Here is a 23,888-nt window from a genome sequence, read left to right on the forward strand (position 1 = left end):
CTATAAGAGAGTTACTTACTAATGGAGTAGTAACTATTGATTTTGTGAGATCGAGCCAAAACTTGGCCGATCCATTCACTAAAGCTCTTGCAAGAGATCTGGTGTGTAAAACATCATTAGGGATGGGGTTAAAGCCATTAACCAATAGTCACCAATGATGGAACATCAACTCAACTCTTGAATAAACATCAAGTCTTGAGTTCAATGAGTCCAAGTACATCATATGGAGTGATTGCAAGCACTATAATATGTATTATTTGCCATCCCAAGGTAAAGTGCTTGGTACCTGTAATGTTTAAAAGGAGAAGGCTGAGTATTTAAGCTCTTAATAGGCTTATAACATAATGTTGGAGTGTCTTAGTTACAGGGGCACTCTTGATAAGCCTACCTATGTGAGTGTGGAAGTGGTGCCACTTCCTATGAGACCTGGCTAGTCTCTAGAGCGCTCATGAAACCAAGATATAGACACAAGGCCAGTACATGTGTCGGTTTTAGAAATTGCCCAAAGAGGTGAAATCTTGTGTGTGAGACGTATCCGGTTAACCAAATAGAATAGCTAGTTCAAAGATACGTCTACTATGCAATTCTGGTAAACTTTGATATGTCCTCACTAAGTGAAGGTTCAAATCGAGAGATACCTTCATCTATGCATAAAATTTCCAAGCCTGATGAGAAAATTTTCTTTGATTTTGAAAATGGTGGGGGATTGTTAGTGATTATGCATTTTCAAAATCATGTATATTACATGTTTTAGTGTTTTGGAAAATGTTTTATCAAAAGCGTTTGGGAAAAAGAAAATGTTTTCTTGGAAATATTTGCTTTTACAAAAGGATGTAGAAGTGTAGTTGAAAAGATAGTCCCACATCGGATGAGAGAAAAGAAAGAGAATGGCTTATAAAGCACTACCTTTTCTAACTCTTGTTGATTGCACATTGGGTTGAACCCATGGTTGGACCCGCGGGACGGTGCAACGCACCGTTCGCACACGCGCACGCGCGCGCGCGGCGTGGGCAATGGGCTATAGGGCGCATAGTGGCGCTTTTTTAGGCGCACTTGGCTTCGGTTCGGGCCTAACGGTCGGCCCAATGGGCCCATGACTCCAACGGTCAAAGGGTGTGATCAAATGGGTTGTGTCCCTTCCCCCAACGGTAATGTGCCAAGGGGGTGCGATCCACACCATAGATGGTTGATCTAACGATGACTGGGTTGGAGAGAGGTTTTACTCAAACCAACAGTCACCTCTAGAATCGATCAGGACCATTCAAAATCAATGGGTGCGATCTAACGGTCAGATTTCAAACATTCTGGAAAGGTGCCCTGTAGAGGTGTTTTTCACACTGAAAAGTCACCAGATGGTCTATAAAAAATGTGCAAACTTCAGTCATTTAAGATAGAAATCGAATTGGCAATTCTGACTGACTTTACACTCTCTTCTACACTCCTACAAAAATCCCCAAGTATTTCTACATACTGTTTTTCTTTTGTTTACTGTTCTAGATACTGTTTTTCTGCAGAAACAGAATCTAGAGATTTCTCTAAGGCTTGAAATTTCGGAAGGGCATTTCGGGTTTGATTCCGCTAGTGCTACGCGTCATCAAACATTAGTAGGGCTTCCCTACTAGGCTTCATTGTATCTTGGAGGCAATTCGCGGATCCCCTTTGCACACTACTAGTGGGGGTGAATCTTGTCTTAAGGAAAGTGATATCACGCCTTGAAGCAACAAGTTTCTGTTTTCTATCATCAACAGTACCCTCAACAAATTTTCCAACAATAAGTTGTCATCCTTGTGAAGGTACTCTTGTTTAGAAAGACAATCCGCTGCAGCATTGCCTTCTCTCCAGATATGGGATATTCTCAACCAGTTTTCTTTATCGATTAGAGCACCACTGATCTTATGTCTCACTTTGGCTCTTCTTAGGATGGCATACCAAATCCACGCAGAGAAGCCGCATCTGAAAATTAAACAAGTGAGTACAATGGCGTGCTTCAGAGTGTAGCCTTTAAACCACACAGATTTGGTTCAAGGGAGGTCCAGGTAGTGATCTCTAACCTGATCCCAAGCATTTTTTCACCGAGAATGAGCCATCTACCTTAGGCTTCCAAATAGGTCTATTTGTTTCCGATGAATTGAACAGGGTATCCATGACTAGGACTCTCTCTTCCTGAATGAGATTCCAACTAGGACTCTCCATTGTAAAAGAAAATGGAGAGACCCGAGCGAGATTCGGTGAGGGAGAATTTGGAGAAACAAATGACAAATGGAAGCATTGTCTGGTAGGCTATTTCCTCGGAAGAAGGCCTTATTTTGTGGCGCTCATGCTACGTTTGTTTGCTTGGACTGGCTCGGAGAGTAGTGGAATAGGAAGTCAAAGGGAAGAGACAAGAATTTTGATTTGCCTAGAATTACCTCGGAAAATTGTGTAGTAGTGTTTGGTTGAGCGGCAAATAATGGGAGAGCAGGAGACAAACTAGGGGGTGTCATTACCAATGTATGGAGAGAGAGAGAGAGAGAGAGAGAGAGAGAGAGAGAGAGAGAGAGAGAGAGAGAGAGAGAGAGAGCATCATTCCCTAGAAAGTTCAACTATAATTCTTTGCTTTTGGAAGAAGGACACAAGAAAGAGACAAGCAATCATTACATGAGAGAAATCCAAGGGAATCAATGGGAGTTCAATGCATTTTGGCAACCAAACGTGGAATGGCATGCCAAATCCAAACCAAATTCCGACGGCTGCTGAGCTCTTGTGCACAGGGAGTTTCTAAATCGTAAATGGAAAGTGGGTGGGCCTCATCTTATTAGTACATGTGTTGTAAAATGATGCACCCCACACACACTATGCATGAGGTGTAAAAAAAATCCACCATTGGAAAAATTGCATCCATTAAAAAGTTTCCAAGAAAAGAGAACCAATGACAAAGGAAAGAAACACTTCCGGCATATATTATGGAGATTTGCTAGGCAATTTCACGGCTCACTTTTGTAGGAGAGAATGCCGAGGGCTCACTTTTTAGTAGATTTTATTTTATTAATCTGAAGTGGCTGTTCTCTCTTGCAAAAGTGAGCCGCGAAAGGACTTTCCGCAAAATTGCCAAGCAAATCCCATAGTATAGATAGATATATATTTTTACAGGGATTTGCTAGGGAACTTTGGCAGAATGGATTTCACCTAACCGCTATGGCATTAGAGTGCAGCCACATAGGCTCAGATTTTGTCTTATTCATCTAATTCCTCTGAAGTGGCTGTACTCTCATGCAACAGTGCTCTGCGCCGTGATGGTCCCTAGCAAATCCCATAAATCCCATTTTTACACGAATAGTTTTCAAGCAAAACAAAACGTGTGGTTTAGAAAAGTAGATAGAGAAGCCACCTAAAAGTAGATAGAGAACATCTTGATCCACCAAGCCTTGATCAATCCACATTTACCGTTCTACCAATAAAATCTAAGCCATTGATTTTTTTAGCCTTTTATCCTATGCGTCGGATGTCTTTTCCGGACAGATAGATCAACGGTCTTTGTTCTCTAATAAAATAAGGATGTGGCGATATCATTTTTTTTACTCTTAAAATAATACCGGATAACGACAAATGTAAAAGGCAGAATCGGTGTTCTGTTCATGTCCGAGCAAATCATGACAGTTAGACGGTTGGAAGTCCCCCACTAAGATCGGCACTGGCCTTCCCTCAACACGTGCCGGGCCTCTTCAACCAATGCCTACACAACACGTGTCCCTCCCAGATCCTTCTTCTCTTTTCCACGAATCCTCATTGCGTGAAAGCCCAGACTCATACAAAAACAAACCCCACCTTCTTTTTCTAGGGTTTGTTTCCTTACCGAATAAAAATTTGGATTTGGATTTTCATTGCATTTCCTTTTTTCTTCACTCTTGCAATATCTTTATCTTTTAAACTGATTCTTGATTGCGACATTAATCCGAAGAATACGTTGGATTTTGCTTTCAGTTTCTGATTTCTCTGTTTCTTTTTCTTCTTGCAATCTGAAAATCAAGCGTGAAGGCTATCTTATCTCTTTCTTTTTTCTTTAGGTACAATTATCTCTTTTGTTTTTTTTCTTACCTCTAGCTTTTTGATTTGTCATGTTCATTCTGCAAGTGTGGTTTAGTGTTTTGATTTAGTTTTTTTTTTTTTTAATGTTAATTTTATTTGGGATTGGAATTTGAATTGTGATTGTGGTTATGGGATTGGGTTGTGTTGTTTAGAAACTTCTGAGAGTTAAAATCGTCGAAGATTAGTCGAGAAGGTGAGTCGCGTTTTATTATTATTAATAGTTTGATATAGTTATGTGTTGTTGATTTTATGAGAATGAATCATGGTCCTTCAAGTAGCATGGTTAAGTAAGAGTATCATGCTGCTAGTGGTCTGATTTGAATTTTCAAGCTTTAGTTTTGCATTTTTTTAGAGAAAATCCAAATGGGTATTTTTCTTCTTATTGCTTTTCATAGGAATTATTAGCCTTTGGCCATTTAATCTCATGTTTCAAGTTAATTTAACATTCCCTTTTTTGTCCATTAAATACTTTCATTCAGATAGTTTTGTATTTGATTATTGAAACTTTTGGGGTTCTGCTCTTCGGATTATGTTTTTTTGGCATGAATGCCAAAGGAAAAAAGAATGGAATCATCTCTAAAAGACAATAATAATAGTTCAATAAACTACAAGAAGAGGTTGTGGCCTATGATAGCTTAGTTGAAAATGTCTAAGAAATGCAATACACACTTCTCTGCAACTCAATCTGCCTATCTAATAGAACAACTGGGACGTGGAATTATGGACAATGAGAACCCTCTTTAAAGAGTACTAGAATCTCAGTTCCTTGTAAGATACTCTTTTAAGGAGATTACCTCTCTTATCTTATTGATGACGTTAAGGGACAGACCCTCGATCTATGAAAGCTTCAATGAGCAATCATTGGTGAAAATTTTGTAAAATTTGTGCTTGTGTGCAAATTAAAATAATCACAATGGGGATGAATAACTTGTTATGATAGCCAACTAAGAATCAGTGCTATATCATGGTATGGATTTATGTCCATAATCTTCTACGAATGTAAGGGGAGGCTCCGGCTAGTTCTGTTCTCTGCTAATTGTGCCTGCACTTGAACAAAGTGCTAGGTGTATTGATGGTTATATCATAATTTCCGCCATGCAGTTTTATATGTCACTATACATTATGCCCCAAATTGTTTTGCTTATGCTTATCAACTTTGTTCTTATGTTTGGTCATCTTTGTTGCAGCATTTGGCCATCTCTTTAGAGTTGAAGCTGCTACTATTCCAGTAGTCGTGGCCACATGAACCTTGTCCCTGCATATGAATAAGACACTAAAGATTTCCCACACTGGTTGCTCTTGTATTAGATGATGTCTAAACCTTTCGTTTTTGGTGGACAGAGATGAATATCTCTGCTCTTCTAACTTCTGCAGGCATCAATATAGGCCTGTGTTCAGTTCTCTTGTTATTGTATTCCATCTTAAGAAAACAGCCAGGGAATCTCAATGTGTACTTTGGCCGGAGGCTTGCCCAAGAGCATCTCAAGCGCCATGATTTGTCCAGCTTTGTGAGATTAGTACCCTCTCCAAGCTGGATATTGAAGGCATGGGAATCAACAGAAGCTGAAATCTTATCAGTCGCTGGCTTGGATGCAGTTGTCTTCCTCAGAATACTTGTTTTCAGGTGATTAAATTATCATTTCCAATTATCATTAAAAAAACATAATCTTACTTCCAATAACCTATAGCCAAAAGATGTGATATGCTTGTATCTATATGTTATGCTTGATCTACCATCACTTCATATGTGATGTTTTTTAGTATATTTGTGCTTATTCTAGCACTTCTTAAATTTTCATCTTAAACGTCAGTCATTTGCTTACATTTCCATAAACTTTCATAATTTTACAGGATTTCTACAAATTTTCATCCGAACCGACATTTTCATTTCCATCACGACTGAATTGCATGCCAAAACCAAACCTGAAACCTTGGAAGGAAAACAACTTAAGGATCTTCCAAGGGAAAAATTCTAAGCATCGGATCCCTCATTATCAACATCAAAATTTCTGTTGTTTTTTGGTCCAAGTTCTAAGATTCCTAATGGTTTTATTTGGTGTCTAACTCTATTAGAAGATGAGAGATTTGTTTTTGGATAGATCTGTTGTATCAAATATGTTAGCGCATTGGAAGCTTCTCCCTTAATTGTTAAAATTAAACTTCCATAATGTTTTAAAAGGAAATTCGAGCTTGGCAGGGATTGGAGGTGTGAGAAGGAATGGGGAGGGACACTTCCTCAAAAATCCAGTGGCTCAAATTACATGGTTTAGGAAGGAGCTTCCTCGAATAATCCTTTGGTAAAAATCCAATGGTGAAATTATGTTGGTTTGAGAAGGATCTCTGGAGGACTCTTCCTTACAAACCCAACTATTCAAAACGTGTGGATTTAAAATGATCTTCATCTTAAATTCTTTACATGAAGATCTAGCTATGAAAGTTTCATCAGATCAGAAATGATATTATAGAAGGGGACATTAAGAAGATCCAATGGTGGAGAAAACATGAACAAAAATGTTTCTTTTGAAATAGAAATTAAAAATGATCCTTTGAAAGAAATATCTATGGATCCAGGTGATTTGTTCTGAAGTAAAAGTACTTTAAAGAAAAATTGAACGACCCTCAATGTGAAAGATTAAATATCTTCTATTTTCAAGGAGAGATTTTCCTTTCTTTCATGAAATCAAAATACAATCGGCTTGCAAAAAAAAAAAAAAAAAACAGAATAAGAACCTGCAAAAGAAATATCTCTTATGGAGACTTTGTAATATTGTTTTATGCTTATGTTGTATTTTGTAACTTATAGGAAACTTTTTGATGGATAATAAGAGATATTTCTTTGTACTAAGGATGTAATTGACAGTAAAAGGCCAGAAGTGTATGTTCTCACAATCTTAATGAAACCTCTTTCAAAGAGTGACATTTGATCTTAATATGTCTGTGTGTTGTTTTCCATGCAAAAATTTGTTGTGAACAAATGTGTATGTATTCAGTATCAATTTGCAATTCTTATGTACATCGAATATTTTACTGACTGGGTATAATTACAACTGTCTACAGTATTCGCATCTTCTCCATTGCTGCCGTCATTTGCATGTTTCTATTGCTCCCATTAAATTATTACGGACAGGAGATGCAGCACAAGCAAATTCCTTCAGAGTCACTGGATGTATTTACCATTGCAAATGTCAAGGAAGGATCAAAATGGTATGAAATTAAAATTTATTATCATTAAAAAAAATATCAATATGGTATGAAATGTTTTTGATGAACTTATTGCCGGAGTAGACAAATAGCACTGATGATACTGCCTCATTTAAAAGGTATTTCTGATGGCCATTTCATACTGATTTTTAATTACAGTAAGTTCCTAAGACATGGGTTTATGTACATGCATGATCCATTTATAACTTGGGCTGTTAGAATGCTAGAATTGCAGAAAAATATGGTTGGTGCTAGACTAGAAGTTCTTATGCAGTTTAAAAATGCTGATTTGGGATATTTTTTTCTTTTTTTTTTTGAAATGGTTGGGATATTTTTTTCTATAATTGTAGAAAATCGAGAAATACCTTCTTGAATAAGGATCAAACAGAATTTGCAGCAAATGTCAAGAAACGATGCCAAGAAACACAATCACATAAGAAAACAAAGATTTAAGTGGTTTGACAGTGTGCCTACGTCCATAGGAGAAGAATTTTCACTATTTCAGTCTTAGGACTTCTTCTTCGCCAAGAAAACACTAAAAAAATATCTAATCCCGCAACCTTAACACGTGGCTTATATATGTCAATGCCACTACATGAAGAAATTTACCGAAATACCCCTTTAGCATGACCTGTGTTTGCGTTGCACAGATTAGTCTGTCAGGGTCCTGTAAAATGCCAGAATACAAGAAATCCGCACAACAATTGAGCTTTGTATGGTTTCTTGGATTTCTTTATCGTTTGTTTCCAACAAAGAATAGTTCAGACTTAAAAATTTTACAGGATCGGATGAAATTGCTGATCTGCTCTTTCTCTGAATAACTCTTAATAGGTCACACGATACTAAATTGCTTAAATAGATTGGGGAAAAGCAAAACGAGACTAGTTTTCCTTCAATTTGGCACCCATTTCCCATTTTACATGTCCAGAAATTGTGAGTAATGTTTTTTTTTTTTTTTTTTCTGAATGTCTGTCAGAATTCTATGTAATGTTTCCTGCCAAAGTATTTGCATAAGTTCTGTGTATATTTTATTATTCTCCCCTTTTACTCACTGTTTGTTTCGTTAACCTCTCTCCATGGTGGATGACCTAGACCCTGTATGTTTTCTACCTTTTCTTTGCATATGATTCTTTTATAGAAGAGAGAAATGAAAGAAATCTCAATCTTTTTTATGTTGGTTGCAGTTGTGAATTACGAGATTTGGAATACCTCACTCCATCTTTGTATCTTTCATTATCTTCATTGAATTTTTGTAATGTTGGATTTTCTCAGCGGTTTCACAACAATGCTTTGTGGAGAAACCTATTTCCAACAAATGTAATCTTTGGACTTGGAAAAGCAAGATATTGATTATTTTGAACAGGACTTTTATAGATGGAGGCTTTGATGGAAATTCCTTTTCATCTTTTAAATATAAAATTATTCATGAGATACATGTTAGAAGATTGATAAAGCTGAGAAACTCTTCTTATCTTAAACATGTTACAGACACCAAATGATCATAAATTCATAATCCATAATAGCAACTTCATCCTGAATATAGTCAACTTCTTCATTGATTTGGGTCGTGCCCCTAGCCTTCACTTTGGGGCATATGTTGAACATCTTATCAAAAAGATCACACGATAATTTTTGGTATGATGGGAGGCATCCTATGTTGGTCTGTATTGACCATGAGGAGATCATCTCAGACTCTCAGTCAACATTGTTTAATCATCTCAGTCAACATTGTTTATTGATGCAGCAACAAAATGCTTCTGTTGTGATATTGTATCATGGCGGGACACAGTATTGTCTTTGACATCTAAGTGATGAGAAAACTGAAACCTAACATAGGATGTTGGTCTGTCTTGACCATGAGGAGATCATCTGTGTCAACATTGTTTATTGATGCATCAACAAAATGACTCCTGTTGAGATATTGTATTATGGTGGGACACAGTATTGGCTTTGACATCTCCTATGTTGGTCTGTCTTGACCATGAGAAGATCATCTCAGTCAACATTATTTATTGATGCATCAACAAAATGACCACGAGGAGACCATCTCAATTTTCCCTCTAGCCAATATTTTCGGCTGAACTCTTAGCCATATGGATGTGAAGAATGATTTTCATCATTGAATGCTAAAAGAAGAGGTATGTATGGAGCAACCGGAATGTTTTGAGATGGCAGACAGAGATCAAGTAGTATGTAAAGTCAAGATGGCAATCTATGGGTTGAAACAAGCACCCCGGGCATGGTTTAATAACCTCCACCAAGCACTTATGTATAGTGGATATAGTAGGAATAAGTATGACAACTCATTCTTTATTAAACAGTCATTCTAACATGATTTTGGTGTTAGTCTATGTGGATGATATTATCATATCAGGGAGTCATATATATGAAATAATCTCAAACATGGCTGGGAAGGTATCTTTGAAAAGAAAAACCTATGTTAGCCACGATACTTTTGTGGAGTGGAGATGGAAGGAAAGATCTACTGAAGGGATATGTCTGTCCCCCCAAAAGTATGTGGTGGACTTTATTAACATGTTTACGATGATGAATTGCAAACCAATTAGTATACCTGCAGTATACAACTAGGAAATCAATGGAAAATAAGGGAAGAAGACCCATGATCATCATACTTATAGGAGTGTAGTGGAGCACTCTGGTACCTGGCACTTACCTAGCATAACCTTGCAGTGAATTAGTTCTGTTAGTATCTTCATGATCCTAGCTAGAAACTCATTTTGGCAGAAAAGGATTATACGGTACATCAGAGTCACCTTTAAGAGATTTTTTTACGTTCAAGCCTTGTAGGATGTCACAATTTTAACTGTCATGATGGTTTTATTGGTATATCAATGCTGTTTCTTTCATATCCTGAAGGGGAAAGCTGTGAAAGATTCCTTGCTTAGTTGGTGGACAAATTTGGACAAGTTCCATTCAGTACAAAACATAAAGTAAAAGAATTCATGACTTGTTCTTCAAAAACAAATAATTGAGTTAGGCAAATATTAGATGTCAAATTACTAGGAAAAGAAAAAATTTACTTGTTATGTAGAGGGACAACTTAAAGTGTTGGAGGGATTCTCTATACTGTCACAAACAACTATGGAGTGATCATAGCTGGGAAGGAACAGTTAGGCTAACCTACATATAAAATTCTATCATGCATCTCTCCTGGCTTTGTTAAGTTGTATTGATGATGTATCTGGAAAAACCTTAAGCTGTTTTTCTTAAGTTCCTAATGTAAAACCCATCTTTCACAAAACAAAACCCTAATACTTCATGTTTGGATTGGAGATTTCTGTTACTCTACCAAATTAAACTGTTGCGTGATTTAATATTTAACTGGGAACAATATCAGCTAGGTTTGGGTCTTCAATGGGTGTTCTGAGATTATATTTCTTTTCAAACAAGGACCCTGTTTTTTCGAATCATACAATTATTCATTCTGCAGTGCATTATTGGAAATGGAGCTTCAACATCGTTGAGCTATTTGGAATTTCGTCGTAATAGTATTGTGATCTGAAATTTCCTATTTAAGAATTAAAAGGTTGAAGTTCACGTCCTTCCATGAAACTTGCAGACTATTCTGGAAAAACTATCTTATGCACGTTTTATTTTCCTGGACATAAAATGGCCCCAACTTTTATTCATTGAGGTGTTATATTGAATTTTTTAAAGAATTGTTTCTCTTTTCTTTTCTTTTTCATTTCTACAATTTCGTATTTTTTGATGTGTCTAATTCAGGTTTCTATGCTTAACATTTTGATTGCAGGCTTTGGGCCCACTGTCTAGCTTTATACATCATATCTTGTTCGGCATGTGTTCTTCTTTACTTCGTAAGAACAATCTTTATGCAGGAAATTTTTTATTCTTGTTTGGTTTCATTATGCAAAAGTTCTTTGAGTGAGTCTCTAGTGATTTCGTTGGCTTATATCTTTTAGGAGTATGAGAGCATTGCTACAATGAGGCTGGCACATATTACTGGATCTCCTCCAAACCCAAGCCATTTTTCAGTTCTTGTTCGTGCCATCCCATGGTCTACAGAAGAAACATTCAGTGATTCAGTAGAAAAGTTCTTTACAAACTATCATGCATCGAGTTACTTATCACACCAAATGATTTATCGGACTGGAAAAGTTCAGAAACTGATGGTGAGCAGTTATCACGGACGCATTTTTTCTTTTCTTTGTTTTTTTTAATGGCCACATTTTGTCTTATTATGTAAGAATGTTTAAGTTATTTGCATTGTTATAGGAATCAGAGTCCTAGAGGGCGAGCCTTGGCGCGATGGTAAGTTGCTCCATTGTGACCTGGTGGTCACAGGTTCGAGTCACGGAAACAGCCTCTCTGCGAAGCAGGGGTAAGGCTGCATACATCTAGCCCTCTACAGACCCCGCAATGGCGGGAGCCTCGTTCACTGGGCCGCCCTTTTTTTATAGGAATCAGAGCCACCCTTTTTTTATAGGAATCAGAGTCCTCTCTTTGCATTTATTACTCTTTATTATTTGTTTTATACTCCAAGAGTATTCTAAGGTTTAAGATTGTTACAGGAATCTGTTACTATTTGATTTATCTGGTCATGTTCTTACTCTCCATCCCTCCACATCATGAAGATTTCATAGGATCCATGCCCACCAATTTATTCCCTGCCTAGCTAATCTTGTACTTTTGTCTCACTAATTGTCATTGCACTCCATACAAGAAACAGTTTACTTAGTATATGAAGCATATGTAGAAATCTTTAAACAGTTTAGGGTTATTTAAAGTCCTAATTTGGACTGTGAATATATTTAGGAGAATTTTATTTATATGAAGCATACGTAGAAATTTTAAGACCTATTGGAATATTGTAATGGAGCTTGGTTCTTACGAGTTTTTTTTTTTATGTTCTTCATTTTAGACGAACAGGCACAACGTGGTTCTATTTAATTTTTCTTTTATTTTCTTGCATTATATATATTGTTACTGTTTTTTGTAGTTGTACGGACATTGTTGGTGTTGTTTCAATCAATTCCCTTTAATTTTCTTTGAATTATTTTCCGGAAAATCCCACCTTCTTCCCCTTGAGGCTATTTCAAATTAGTATCAAAGCCTTGAAATTTGTGTTTTTTTTTGTGGATTTCCATTGCCGGTTGGGGGGAAGATTTCACCAAGTTGATGCTTCAAGGATTGTTAAAATTGCAAATCTGCTGCATTATTACCATCTATGTCTTAGTTCCAATTCAGATCAATGAATTATTGAACACTGCCATAGGCTTTAGGGGAAAATCCTTTATAGCTTTTAAAGTACAAAAGATTTAATAACACCTTCTCCAACAGCTTAAGCTTTTGGAGTAACTGGTTGTTTCCTTAGAAGCAGGAACCTTCTTTCGGGGTGCCGCTCCCATCTCGGAACCTCGATTCGGCGCTCCTTAGGAAGGAGCTTCCAGGGAGCGCAACCCCAGAGAGACGAGAACCGCTCTAATGACGCTCCCAACCTACTTCTATTAGTCTATAAGTCCCACCATTACCAACTTCCTTACATCAAACTCCTCCAACTCTTCAAAGTACTTCATTGGAGCAAGCACAAAGGCTTGTACATCTTCAGAAGGCACGAGGAATAAGTGCACACAAATGAAGATGGTGAAGATGGTTAGAAATTAGCTTTTAGATGTATTTAAATTTGAAAGATACATATGAAAATGGTTAGAAACTATTATTTTTTTATGTACTTGAATTTTGAAAGATATATAAAGAAAATATTACAGACACGCTCCCAAACTTAGACTCTTCTAGACCCCACGCTTCCCCGTACCCGCTTCGTGCTTCTAAGGTTGTTTCACATGGTATCAGAGCCAAAGGTCCTGAGTTCAAACCCTTCAATGGTCAAACCCAAAAGAGGGGCCACATGTTCCACGGGTAGGCCATGTTGGAACAAGAAGGGAAAAACAAAAAAATGGAACTGCGAGAATAATAACTTAGAGAAAGTGAAAAAGATCAAACCAAGTATTGAATCCTCAAAGATAGAACTAGAGCTGTTGTACGTCCTCGAACACCTTACTTAAGACGTTATTCGGCCCTATTCTGGTGCAAGGATCTGACAACCGAACCGTCTCCAGGAACAACATCTGAGTGTTGGTGTGCACCTACCAAACACTTGAAGGTAAAGCTTCAAGACTCTCTGTCAATACAAATAGCTCTACAATTTTCTGTTGTGGAATGTAATCTCACAACATGAATCACAACATAAACTGTGGACCAATATCACACAGAACTTTGAGGCTTTTGTGTGGACCTTAATCTCATACGAAAATGGTGGAATTCTTCCACACAAGAATGGTTGGCTTTTCCTCTCTCATGAAAAGAGTTGGTTCTCTCACTCTCAAAATGGTTGGTTCTCTCACTCTCAAAATGGTTGGTTCTCTCACTCTCAAAATGGTTGGTTCTTTCAATATTTGGTTGGATCAAATGCTTAACCTAAGGCACCTATTTATAGGGTCCTAGGAGCAAGCCAAGAGTCTCCATTAATGGATTGAACCAAAGGTCACCACTAATGAGAGCACTCAAAGCCAAGAGTCACCTTTAATGAGAGCACTCAAAACTAAGAGTCACCACTAATGAGAGCACGCAAAAGACACCTAGGCTAATCCAAGAGTCTTCATTAATGGTGAATATGAAGAATTTGGCATTCAAAGAGACATAGCCATCATGAAGCTATTAATGTACGTCATTAAATAGATTCATTCATCAAACTCATTCATTCATCCATTTATGTCATGACTATTGGAACTTCAATGAATATTAAAAGCCACCATTAAAACCTCAAGCCTAAATTCGAGTATTTGAAACTATCCAACATGCCAAACCTAAAAAGAGGGGCCACACGTGAGGGTAAGTGTTATAAGTATAAAAGATTTAATAACACCTTCTCCAACAGCTTAAGCTTTTGGAGTAACTGGTTGGTTCACATTAGCTATAGACAACAGAATAAAAAGAAGTGTCTCTATATCATCACTATACTCGGTGCATCTGGGTAGCCTCTTCCTACTCTTGGCCATGGGTATATCATGGAATGGTTATATCTTCCTTTCACCAATTTTAAAAGAGGCCTGATATTATTCTTTTGTTTTTCATATCATTTATAAATTCAGTACGGAAAGTTTGAGTTCCTTTTTGTTTTTACTTCTTTTTATCTAGGTATATCAGCTTTGGGAATGTGAACATTTATTAATAAATCTTTCCTCTGTTATCAGCTATTGTTTCAGTGATATGGATCTATGCAATGTGGGACTCAAAGTCTCTTAAAATTTTGTGCTTTTCCTTACCGTGAGCACCTTTGCTGGTGTGGTGATCTAGCATAATTTATTCACAATGTTGAAACTTCTGTCTTTTTTTTTCCCAGAATGATGCTGAGAAGATTTATAAGAAGCTTGTACAGTTGAAGGCAACTTCTATTGATCAGAACTGTGGACCAAGAATGATAAGATGTGGTCTTTGTGGAGGAACTTCTCAATCTTTGAAGATGTATTCTGAGCTTCAACAGATTGAGAACAAACCCGACATTGAAAGTTCAGATTCTATTCCAAAAGAAAAGGTCATAAATTTCATAAGATCTGTGTGAATGTAGCTCTCTTTTATTTGTAATCTAATCATTTCTTATGCTTATTTACTATTTATGCATTCCAGAAATGTAGTGTTGTCCTGTTGCAATCAATGCTGTTGTCCCCGATATGTCAAAGATGGTTCCTATAGATTTATTGCAAGGGAAATTATATCAGCACAACCATGTTTTAACAATTGCACAGACCCATCTGTCTTTTCTTTTTTAATCGGCCTGTGAGAGCTTTTTGGGAACTGTAATAACCTTCTGACAGCTCTTTAAATACTAAAAGACGAGATGCCTTTGTGAAAGTATCAAAACATGGTTGTCCTGATCTTAATGGAACTGTTAAACTAGTTAATCAGCTTTAGACATTGTTAGTAGAGGCACCGGTCATCTGTTTTGGCCGCCAACATTAAAAACTATTGGTTACTTTATTTTCAAAAGGCCAAGATTCACATATAACTGAACATTATTCTGAAACAGATAGCCTAACTCCTGATTTCTCCTTCAAAAGCCAGCCCTACAATGTCCAAAGCATTTCACCTTTTAGCTTGGCATTATAGTTGTTTCGAGGGGCATTTTTGTCACTTTTGTTATCTTGTTTATTTTTCATTCTCATTACATATATTGATGTTAACTTTCATTGAGTAGATCTACATGTCCTGGATCTTGATTCACGTATCTATGGGTCTACATGCCCATGTTTTTTAAAAAGAAAAAAGAAATCTCCCATAAAAGGCAAAATATTAACCGTCAGAAAATCATATGACTGGAAACATGCAGTTGACCTGTAGCAGCTTTCAGGGTGTGATGCAGCCAGAACATGGACTGCACTTCAGAGTCTAGGGAGTGACCGCAATTTGATTTTCACAGTAATCACTATAGCACCTTCCCTTGGTACAAATAAATGGAAACAAATGAAAGAGAAAATGTCTTCTGACGCCATAATGTCCAATACTGAAAATTTTGATGGAGTTTGGATCAAATTTAATTATTTTTTTGAACAATTATGTTATTAGGAATATAGTAGGTAAAAAGAATGTTTGGAGATAAGGGAGCTGCACTTCGTGAATTAGCTTTGTTATGATCTGATAGTCACATTTCAATTGTTCACCTATCTGTTATAATTTGAACATTTACATGGGATCAAGATATTTGTTGTTTTGTTAGTAAGAATTCATTAGGATGAAATATTTAACGTTTTGAACTATAGATTGATTCATTAGAATGAGTGAGCACTTTTAAGGTGACTATCAATACATGTAGTTCTTTCAGAAATTCACTGTAAGTTTTCTTCTTCTTTTTTTTTAAAAAAAAAAATCTCCCATGAAATCTCCTATGCTTCTCTGTCTCTCATTTAGGTGGTATCATTTGTACATAGCTTAAGATGATTTGATCTTATCATGCAGGAATGTGCTGCGGCTTTCGTTTTTTTTAAAACTCGGTATGCTGCTGTTGTTGCTTCACAAGTTCTTCAGTCATCGAATCCCATGTTATGGGTCACTGACTTGGCTCCAGAACCACACGATGTTTATTGGTCGAACCTTTGGATCCCGTACAGACAGCTTTGGTTCCGTCGGATTGCAACTCTTCTCGCTGCGACTGTTTTCATGTTTTTGTTTCTAATTCCCGTCACATTTGTACAAGGTCTATCTCAACTAGAGCAGTTACAACAGATGTTCCCATTTCTGAAAAGTATTTTAAAGAAGTAAGTATCCTACTCATTTATGATCAATTATAATTATTAAGAGAGGAATGCTAGATTCAATGGTGCCCTTGCAAAAAAGGAGGCAAAGGGCGCTCCCACCGGTCAGATTTCATTTATGATGGTACAGAAAATCGATCATAACTGTCTTAAAGGGCGTCCCCACTGGTCAGATTTCATTTAAGACAGTTATGATCGTAATTTTCTGTGCCATCTTAAATGAAATCTGACCGGTGGGGGCGCCCTTTGCCTCCTTTTTTGCAAGGGCGCCTGTGAATCTAGCATTCCTCTTATCAAGATTATCTTTTTATGTCCATCACCAATATGCATCTGCAGAACTGTAATTGAGCTCAGTTAACATCTTTGATAAAATGAAGAATACAAGAGAATAGAATTGAATGCATTTCATTCTCTTGGATGCTCACTTTGTTAATTTGGCAATTTACGACAATTGGCCTTGAGTGGTAAACTGATCAAGGTTAAAGAAAGAGAATGCATATGTAACAGAAAGGAAGAAAATAAATGACAAGTATGCCCATAACATTCTCAATAATCCTGAACACTCCCCTTCACGCTGGTCCATGGATGTCAAGCAAGTGTAGCTTATTGGCTAGAAGAGCCAATCATTCTCATCCAAATGGCTTTTAACGTATCTCAAATTGAATGTCTGAGCGAGTCCTCTATTGTTTTTCATATTGCGAGTCCTGCTCTATGTGTTTTGCCTGTCATAAAACATTGGATTGGAGGAAATACGAATTGCTGGATAGTTGTTCCAAAACATCTACTGATCCATTGTCAAGTTTCTTCTGAGTTGTAAAGGTTTGTTTTGTCTCTGTTTGATGTGAGCTGTGTTATTGGTAGCTCAGTAGCGGAGCTAGTTAATGTTTGGGCCTTTGATACTTGGTTAGTTGTAGGAAAACTCCTACGTGCCATCCTTTGATCTCTTCTGAAAGAAAGGAATAGCAGTGCTGCTGAGATTCTATGGGAAGCAGTGTGTTACCTGTTGAATTCCGATGGGCAGCATTTTTCTGTCTTTTCTTCTTCCATGAGAAGTTGAATCCAGCTAGTGTTGATGAGAATAAGATTCTATGGGGAACAGTGTGTCACCTGTCGGATTCTGAGTTTGGTTCCGTGCACATCAATCTACTTCCCCTTTGGCAATGCATTGGGGGTGGATTGGCAGTGTTTCTGGCCGGATTGGTGTGAAGGGGTTCGTACCATCTTTCTCTCCACACGTTTCCAGGACCATAAGATGCCATCTTGGAGTAGATTGCTAGCTCCTTCTTCCCTCCATCAGATTTCCTGTTTACACGGACACCTTTCTTGTTGCATTCACATTTTGGGAGTTTTAGTATTGATTACCTTGCAAACCGTGGGTTGTGGGATTAGATTCTGTACACATTTTTGTTCTCGACATAATTGGTGTACCCCCGTGGATGAATAATGTATTGTGCTCACCCTTATCTTCCAACCATTCTTTGAATTTATGTAAATTGTTTGGTGAGGGGAAGCATTGAAACGTCTTTCAAGCTACAGTAGAAGAGATTTTCGAATCAATGGTGTGTTCAACCCCATGTTGTTTTCTATTTTATTTCCTTTAGTAGTGGACCACTAAATTCAGTAATTATCTATGATTTGGCCGACACTTCGAATTTATTTCCGACACGACACGCATGTCCACACGTGTCAACACTCCTTTGGACACTTCTACTTGTATTGCTGGAAGTGTTAAGACTTAATGTGGGTGTGTGGACATGTTTTTGTATCGTGTCAAGTGTGGCATTCTGTTTTTTTATTGAATATTGTGTTTACCTCATTTGGACAACTCATATCCATGTCGAAACTGGGCACACGAATCCATATCCACAAATCATGATTACATGTACTTTCTATTTTAGCCGTGTCCCCGTTTCTAAAGTTTGGGGGTTTGCTGTGTCCGACACTCCGTGTCCGTGTCAACACACGACACTCGTGTCCGTGTCCACAAATCATAGGTAATTATTCACAAATGAACAAGCACATGACCATATTCTAACCAGATATATACTGGATCCAGTCATTATTCTATATGATAGACAATCAAGACCTCATTGGAAAAACTAGTTAATCAAACAGTGATAAGATGAAATATCACTGAATTGGAGGCTTTTCCTGCCCATTTTGGCCTTTTATGGATAGCAACATATTATGCTTTTTTATTTGTTTCTCTATTTCTCAGTGTGATTTATTCTATCAATCGGACTTTCTGGACATGAATGGGCCTATTAGCAACTTACTGTGTACTTCTATGCAGGACCTTCATAAGCCAGCTGGTTACAGGATATCTTCCAAGTGTCATTTTACAGTTGTTCTTATACACAGTCCCCCCAACAATGATGCTATTTTCAGCAGTGGAAGGGTCTATCTCTCGTAGTGGCAGGAAAAAGAGTGCCTGCTGCAAAGTCTTGTACTTCACAATCTGGAATGTGTTCTTTGTTAATGTTTTGTCCGGATCTGTCATTAGCCAGTTTAATGTCATTTCTAGTCCAAAAGGCATACCTAGCCAGCTTGCGAAAGCTGTGCCAAGGCAGGTGATTATTGCCCCTTATTTTATGGTATTAACCTTTTAGATTTTACATTTAGTCTGAATTCCACAGAATCATCCACCGTGGTCCTATTTGCCTTTTAGATATATATTTTTCTGGTGAAATATGATCCTTTTCTATTATGATAGGATTGAGTCAGTTGGCTTTCATACACGGGATTTTACTCTCATGAGTAGTACAGAGTTTCTTTCATGTCATTCACAAGCATTCAAATCTTCTTTTCTTGTGATAGGGCTTTATCATAAAGTTTTACTCTATGAAGCATAGAGTTTTGCTTGTGATCTTTTCTTGACTACTAGATTTTTGTAATCTTCTTTTCTTGTGCATTGTTTAATATTTCGGCTGACACACCGAAATTTCGGATGTCGGTCCAGACCAACACCAAAAGTATCAATTTTCTTTTTCCGAATTTTACTTTTTTTTTTCAAAAATTCCTGCCAATTTTCTTTCGGCAAATACCAATTTTCTTTCAGCAAAAAATTCGGATTTGGCCAATTTTTTTTTTTTTACCGAAGTTCGGCTAACGAAACCGAAATTTTAAACCTCGTTCTCGTGATAGGGCTTTATAACATGGGTTTATTCTATGAAGCATAGAATTTTGCTTGTGATCTTTTCTTGAACACTAGGCTTTTGTAATCGGAGATAAGCTTATTATTTAAAATTTCAATTATTGATTCATCTTCGTTTATTTTGATTAGATGATGGTTCTTTATTAATTCATGATTTGTTATGCTTTGTCATGTTTGCAGGCAACTTTCTTCATCACTTATGTTTTGACATCAGGGTGGGCAAGCCTCTCTTCTGAAGTCATGCAACTATTTTCTTTAATCTGTAACTTATTCTATAGATTTATACTCAGAAGTAAGGAAGATTTGGATTGGATCCCATCTTTTCCATACCATACAGAAGTTCCGAAGGTGCTCCTATTTGGACTCCTTGGTTTCACTTGTTCCATATTGGCGCCTTTGATATTGCCATTCTTGCTGGTGTACTTTCTTCTTGGGTATGTCGTGTACCGTAACCAGGTCAGTTGATATATTCTACTCTGATGATTTTGTTCTTACAGTTTTCTTGGTATCAGCTACTGATCAAATTCTATTACATATCGGTTGGTGGTGCATCCATGTGTTAGTACTTAGTAGTTACTTTTTCTGTTCCTCGTATGATACATGCTTTTACAATTTCATTTTTTCCCTTAAATTATGGAATTTATAGCTTTTCTTTAGATGCTAGATTATTTTTCAGAACCTCGTCGCACTAGGCACTCAGTTTTGGTTGCTCCCGTGTCCTGGGTTTGTCACTTCCTATACAGGGCAATACTTAGTCAGTATAGTGGTAACAACTTCTTCGTGGTTGCTGTATTTCCTTTGATGTTTGGTTTTAGGTGAGGCTACTTGAATATTAATGATCTGGTTATTACTATTAGATTGAAAGAAGATCGGTGTTGTATGCGTTAATGATCACATTGATCCATGGCAGCTAAGAGATCATTAACACTACTGTGGTACAATCGATTATTAGAACGGCAACAAAGGTACTCCAGGTGAAATTTAATTGGAATGGGAATGCAACTGCACGGGTTTCTGAATGTTTGTCTTGGGGAAGAGTATTACAAGTGTGTTGATGTGGGGAATATTTCTCACTGAGTGCAACATTTCTTAGAATATTTGTATTCTTCAAGTACAGTTTTAGTTAGACGGGACATTGTATAAAGAAAATAATAGTTGCATTCCGCACCTATTCTTTGCAGATTTGTGAAGTTGACTCTCTCTCTCTCTCTCTCTTGTTAACAATGTGGATATTCAAATGCCCTGTATTCTACTTAATGAGTGTCTAATCTCATTGGCCCAAAAGAAAAAGGATTGTAGCCAGATCGAGTGCAGAGTCAGAATACAGGTCCATGATTTCTACCATAGCAGAGCTTACATGGTTGAGAGTTGAGACACTTCCTGCAAGCGTTTCGTTTGAGATTAGGATCACATGCTCTTTAGCATGATAATCAAAATATCATCAAACTATCTGAAAATCCAGTCTTCCATGCTAGGACAAAGCATATTGTGATAGATTACCACTTCATACGTGAGAAGGTTCAAGATGGTGAAATATATTCTAGCTATATCTCAACTAAAGAACAAGTTACAGCTGTACTCACAAATGGTCTCATTGTTGATCATCGTAATTTGATTGGCAAGCTGATCATGTTCCATAAACACATCAGCATGAGCCCCATGTTGAAACTGATCGAATTATGTGGAGGGGGTATTTTGGTCATTTGACAACATGATGTATAACTAATAATTTAACCACTAATTTGAGGCGCACCTGAGCTTAGCATTCCTCATATATATATTTCTCCCATGTGTAAGATATAATTAATGAATCATATATACCACGCCTCGATATAGAAAATCTATGGGTAATATGATAAATTGTATGCTATATCTTACTCTACTACCATTAGTAAAACTTGTGCAGTATTTAGAACTTAAGAAAGGCATTTGGGAGATGCTCTCCTTTCCCTTTGTGTTTTTTGAAAATTTTTGTCTACTATTCTTTTGAAAATTGTCATCTACCATAAATAATATTGAAAATGCTTGTACACACTAGTCTACCTATGTTGTAGTATTAATTCACTATGGGGCACCTTGTTATCCCAACAGTAAACAATTATAAAGATGCTAACAGAAACTGCTTCAATGTTTGGATGAACCAATTGCGAAAGTTGCACCTTAATTCTCAATTGTGACAACGGTTGGGATATCTTTTTTTCTTTTCATTTATTTCTTTTGTTTGCATTTTCCTCTGCATTAGTCGCATAAGTTTTATAATATTTTCTCCTTCCATTATCCATTTGTAGGCTTTTTACAAAGAAGAAGTTTATATTTAATTCCTCTATACATAGTTGTTTTCCAATCGTTACAATCATGCTATAACAAGCAGTGTTAGGAAGTGCAAGTATTTTTTTTTCTTTATTTTGACTATAATATGTAATATATGAATGATCCATTCCTGCTTTTACTTTGATAATGGCTCCTGAGGAGACCCGTCAAATATATTGAACAGATTCTTAATGTATATTGTTCAAAATATGAGTCTGGAGGACAAATTTGGCCCGTCGTGCACAACACAACAATTTTCTCTTTGGTACTGACACAAATCATAGCTCTTGGAGTTTTTGGGATAAAGGATGTACCGATTGCCTCAGGCTTCACCATACCGTTAGTAATATTGACACTCCTTTTCAATGAATATTGCCGGCAGCGTTTTTATCCTGTGTTCAAGAACTTCTCTGCACAGGTAGTTCAAGGCATCGTTATGTGTAAAAAAAATTCTTTTTAAACTTCTTTGCACAGGTAGTGCAAGACTTCATTTTTTTTTTCTTTTTTTTGGTTCATGGTTTTGCTCTTGACAGGATCTGATCGAGATGGATAGACAAGATGAGCAATGTGGGCGAATGGAAGAAATTCATCAACAATTGCTCCAGGCCTACTGTCAATTCTCAGTGACCCCTGGGGATCTATGTGAAGGCGAAGATTCGAGCGAAGAGAGTGGTGCCAACAAGTGTTCACAGGGGTCAAAGAGAGGTCTGCTTAACCCTATGCTAGGTGGGCTCTCTGCATTAAGATTACGAGATGTGTTTACTTGGCTGTCTATGCTCATCACTTTCCAGGAGAAAAACCCACCCAAGTAAGCAGTCTGTGGCTCTTCTGAGTTCATGGGTGCAGTAAATCATGAACACTCCACTGTAAATATTTATGTTTTGATTCCCATCTTTAGTTTTCCTCAACAATGTCCATCATTCTTGAAATGTTTGAGACAAAAATACTTGGGGGATGGAGTTATGAATCCCTCTGAAATGCTAGCAATAGTTTTACATCAGCAGTTTGAGGTCTTTTTCGTTATCGGCTGGCAATAGTAAAATGCACATCTGTGCTGTGCTGTGCTGTATATTTGACTATTATTTCTGGCGTAAGCTTTGATCCTTGATTACTGCATGCTTCTGTAGATAGCATTGATATTCGTCTTATATTGTTTTACAAAATTGGTATTATAGCATGGTAGAAAGCTTGTTTGACCGGCGGTCACGTGGCTTTTCAACAGTGATCAGTACTATCCGCGTGGTTGGTCCCGCTGTGGCTTTTCAACAGTGATCAGATGGTCACAACTGTTCTGAACAATAGCAACTATTGCCTGATTGTAACGGTGGGATTATTAGTTTGCTGGCCCATGATTTGTTACATCCCTGGGGTATCCACTAGATGAGCAATGCTGATCACTTGTCTGCTTTAAGCCTTTTCTTTCTTTGTGTTTTTTTATTTCTTTATGCTGATGAAAGTTCAAAAGATAGTGGTGAAGTTAACTAGTTTAAGAGCCCCAAAACGCAGAATTTTAAGAAGCTAAATAGTTAAAGCTCCAAACAGAGCTCATGCCCGTGTGTAGGCTCTGTTTCTCTTAAATTGTCCTGTTTTTTTTTTTGTTTTTTTTTTTTTTTTTCATTTTGAAGGGAAATGACATATTCACCCCCCTTTTCTTCCTTGGTCTACCTCCTCCTTGTGTAAAAAAGAGTGAGTAGTCATAAATACACAAAAGGAGGGTAGCCCAGGGAAGAAAAGGGGATAAATATATCACTTCCCGTTTGAAACAAGGAAAATGCTAAGAAGCCTGTAGATCTCAGGTTCAATTGTACATACATATCAACTCGTGGGATCCTAGTTGATCAGTCATCAGTTATTCTATAGTATGAAGGCAT

General features: G+C 37.1%; 1 protein-coding gene across 4 annotated transcripts; it reads left to right on the forward strand.

Annotated features, from left to right (window-relative positions):
- The first annotated feature begins 3,657 nt into the window (after positions 1 to 3,657).
- LOC143876150 (hyperosmolality-gated Ca2+ permeable channel 2.1-like) lies at positions 3,658 to 23,133 on the forward strand. 4 transcript variants are annotated; one of them, XM_077377828.1, is made up of 11 exons: positions 3,658 to 3,818; positions 5,253 to 5,689; positions 7,123 to 7,269; positions 11,039 to 11,102; positions 11,208 to 11,417; positions 14,648 to 14,839; positions 16,258 to 16,556; positions 18,847 to 19,123; positions 19,888 to 20,163; positions 22,202 to 22,435; positions 22,551 to 23,133. In XM_077377828.1, exons 2-11 carry the CDS (start codon positions 5,409 to 5,411, stop codon positions 22,827 to 22,829), a joined length of 2,259 nt encoding a protein of 752 aa, XP_077233943.1. In that variant the 5' UTR covers positions 3,658 to 3,818; positions 5,253 to 5,408; the 3' UTR covers positions 22,830 to 23,133. The 4 variants fall into 4 exon arrangements, with proteins under 4 accessions (XP_077233943.1, XP_077233945.1, XP_077233942.1 ...); XM_077377830.1 differs by lacking the exon at positions 3,658 to 3,818 and adding an exon at positions 3,825 to 4,043; XM_077377827.1 differs by lacking the exon at positions 3,658 to 3,818 and adding an exon at positions 4,057 to 4,258.
- Positions 23,134 to 23,888: the final 755 nt, after the last annotated feature.

The sequence above is a fragment of the Tasmannia lanceolata genome, unplaced genomic scaffold (genome assembly GCF_043159265.1).
Source record: "Tasmannia lanceolata isolate RefF3 unplaced genomic scaffold, GAP_Taslan_0.1 ptg000004l, whole genome shotgun sequence".
Classification (NCBI taxonomy): Eukaryota; Viridiplantae; Streptophyta; class Magnoliopsida; order Canellales; family Winteraceae; genus Tasmannia; species Tasmannia lanceolata.

Bases quoted from the DNA above. Each gene is read 5' to 3' on its own strand.
- LOC143876150 (XM_077377828.1), top strand. From the start codon at position 5,409: ATGAATATCTCTGCTCTTCTAACTTCTGCAGGCATCAATATAGGCCTG. The intron at 5,690-7,122 runs GTGATTAAATTA...AACTGTCTACAG, and splicing joins CTCAGAATACTTGTTTTCAG to TATTCGCATCTTCTCCATTG. The intron at 22,436-22,550 runs GTAGTTCAAGGC...TGCTCTTGACAG, and splicing joins TCAAGAACTTCTCTGCACAG to GATCTGATCGAGATGGATAG.